Source organism: Eptatretus burgeri, chromosome 3 (assembly GCF_056783735.1).
Source record: "Eptatretus burgeri isolate ZD-2024b chromosome 3, Ebu_testis_v1, whole genome shotgun sequence".
Taxonomy (NCBI): Eukaryota; Metazoa; Chordata; class Myxini; order Myxiniformes; family Myxinidae; genus Eptatretus; species Eptatretus burgeri.
In genome coordinates this window covers 2,345,400-2,348,351 of record NC_140963.1, presented here as the reverse complement: position 1 = coordinate 2,348,351, position 2,952 = coordinate 2,345,400, and the positions used below count along the sequence as shown (strand labels likewise).

The window sequence follows — 2,952 nt, the reverse complement described above, 5'->3', positions numbered from 1 at the left end:
TGTGTAAAGTGATTAAGACTAATTTGGGTACGCTGATTTCAAAAATCATAACCGTTTTGCTGTATCACGTCAGGATTTTCAGGAACAGAAATATTCCCATTGCCTAGAAGTCAGGATTTCAATGAAATTTACATATGTCTTTAACATGTCTATTTCGTACAATTGTTGTTAACTTGTGTTATATTTATTTCTTTCAGATAAAGATGAGTAGGCTTTCCTGTACCAATCATCCTGACAACTTCTGTTATGTCTGTGGTCGGTATACCAAAAAAGATCAACAGCGAAGTATATCTACAGCAGTGAAAATGAAGGCCGCCTACTTTCACTACTTCGGGTGTAAGGTGGGGGACCAAGAACAGAGCTGGGCACCACACATCTGCTGCACAATCTATCACACAACCTTGACTCAGTGGTTGGTGGGCAAGCGCGCGAGCATGCCATTTGCGGTGCCCATGATATGGCGTGAGCCGCAGAATCATCATGATGATTGTTATTTCTGCTGCACAAGCATCGCCGGCTTCAACAAGAAGAATAAAGGTCACATCAAGTACGCTGACTGCGTCTCTGCTCGTAAACCTGTGCCTCATGATGACGAGAACCCCGTTCCAACACCTCCAGCTGATCAGAACATAGCCGTAAGCAGTGGTGAAGAGGATGGTGATGATGAACCTTGAACCCGACACTCAAGAATCACACCTTCTGAACCAGGGAGACTTAAATGATCTTGTAAGAGATCTCTCGCTGTCAAAGGCGAAGGCAGAGCTGCTTGGATCAAGGCTGCAGCAGTGGAATCTACTTGAACCTAACACCAAGATATCCTTGTTCAGAGCACGTCACAGAGACATGGCTGAGTTCTTTGAGATGGAAGACACGATGACATTCTGCAGTGACATCAACGGTCTGTTGAAAGAACTTGGGTGTGATCACGATCCTGCAGACTGGCGCCTTCTTCATCGACTCGGGAAGAACAGCTTGAAGGCTGTTTTGCTCCACAATGGCAACGAGAAACCATCAGTCCCACTGGCTCATGCGTTCGGCATGACAGAGACCTATGAGACTATACGGCAGCTGCTTGATTCCATCAAGTACAATGACTTCAACTGGCACATCTGCGGAGACTTGAAAGTGGTGGCGCTGTTGTTAAGGCTGCAGTCAGGCTACACGAAATACATGTGCTTCCTTTGTCTCTGGGATAGCAGAGACGACAAGAATCACTGGACGAAGAAAGATTGGGAAGAGCGAAAAGAGCATGTACCTGGTCGACACAACGTGAAGCATGTTGCCCTTGTCGACCCAGCCAAGGTTTTCCTTCCACCAATCCACATAAAGCTCGGCTTGATGAAAAGTTTTGTACGGGCAATGGATCTGAATGGGCGTGGGTTTTTATACCTCAAGGAAAAGTTTGGCAACACCTTGTCGGAGGCCAAGATCAAGGCTGGTGTCTTTGTTGGACCGCAAACTGACAGATTATGAAGGACGAAAACTTTTCCGACAACTCTAAACCCCAAAGAGCTGGCAGCGTGGAGGAGCTTCAAAGCTGTGACGGACAACTTCTTGGGGAACGAGCGCGCGGACAACTATGAAGAAATAGTGCAGCAGCTGCTGGAGTCCTTCAGGAAACTTGGCTCCAGGATGTCCCTGAAAATCCATTTCCTACACCAGCACCTGAACTTCTTCCCTGACAACTTGGGAGCAGTCTCGGACGAGCACGGCGAGCGATTCCACCAAGAGATTTCACTCATGGAGACGCGTTAGCAAGGGCGGCACAACCCGAACATGATGGGCGATTTCTGCTGGTTCCTGCATCGTGAAACTGACACAGAGCAGCACAAACGCAAAGCCAAATGCCTAAAGCATTTTTAATTACATTCTAGTGGAGTTTTTCTGTAATTTCTATAATTTTGAAGCATTCATGATGAAATAAATGAATAAATGAATTTTTGTAAATTTCATTGAAATCCTGACTTCTAGGCAATGGGAATATTTCTGTTACTGAAAATTCTGACGTGATACAGCAAAACGGTTATGATTTTTGAAATCAGCGTACGCAAATTAGTCTAAATCACTTTACACATCTCCAGTAAAAAATTTTTGTTGTTCAGTGTAATTAATACTAAACATGTCTTTAAAAGGAAGAAAGATTGAAGTCACATCATTTTGAGAAGTCTCACATCATCATAAAGGGGTGAACAACTTAAACCTCTCGAATGAAACGTACAGGATACTTAAGAAGATGAAGAAACCCTACTTTGTAACATTTCTCAAAATAATAGAAACCAAAGTGCTCCAAGAAATGAGGCAAAATATATTTTCAGTTTAATGCATTGTGTACAAGGAGACTGGACCCATGGTGGGCTCATTAGAAGGACTTTTCCAAGTTCTTTGATTTCTTTCTCATTCTCTTTCAGTTGGTGAAGAAATCCAGCATTTGGGTTAACAGCTGGCTTTGCCTCCTTCAGCTTTTCCATTGAATGATAAAAACATAGTCCTTGGCCAGCCATGAGGAATGCAAGTATCACAGTGGGTGCTCGAGAAACACCAGCATTGCAGTGCACAAGCACGATTCCACCCTGCAAGTAAACAAAGAACATGAAGCAAAATAGTGAAAGGACAAATCATTTTATGCTTATAATCAGACGAGGATCGGTCCAAAAGTAATGCCTCATTTTATTTCTTCCTACATATAATTCCAAGTGCAATCAATGTGCATACATTTGCATCAAATAGAATGTTATTTATACACATCGTCTTCAACAACTGCAATGCACTTTAATGAGCACATCAATCCGACTCTTGCGGTTGCAGGCCAACCACTTTGAGTGGCTTGTCGTCGATATCAGTTTCTCTGCTCTTGAAACGCTTTGCCCAATGTGTAACGGTGCTTACATTAATGGTAAAGTTGCCATCCACATTTTTTAAACGCCTATGAACAACCCATTGGAGGAACTTCTT

At 43.3% G+C, this 2,952-nt stretch overlaps 1 protein-coding gene across 5 annotated transcripts in view; it reads right to left on the bottom strand.

Annotated features, from left to right (window-relative positions):
* Positions 1 to 1,506: 1,506 nt before the first annotated feature.
* DUSP19 (dual specificity phosphatase 19) overlaps positions 1,507 to 2,952 on the bottom strand; it is a 39,341-nt gene continuing 37,895 nt past the window's right edge. For 2 of the 5 annotated variants that reach the window (XM_085872239.1, XM_085872240.1), the window contains exon 5: positions 1,512 to 2,570. In XM_085872239.1, coding sequence (XP_085728365.1) covers positions 2,262 to 2,570 — 309 coding nt within the window. In that variant the 3' untranslated portion in view covers positions 1,512 to 2,261. Of the gene's footprint in view, positions 2,571 to 2,952 lie in introns of all 5 variants that reach the window. The other 3 variants (XM_085872237.1, XM_085872238.1, XM_085872241.1) reach the window with 2 other exon arrangements.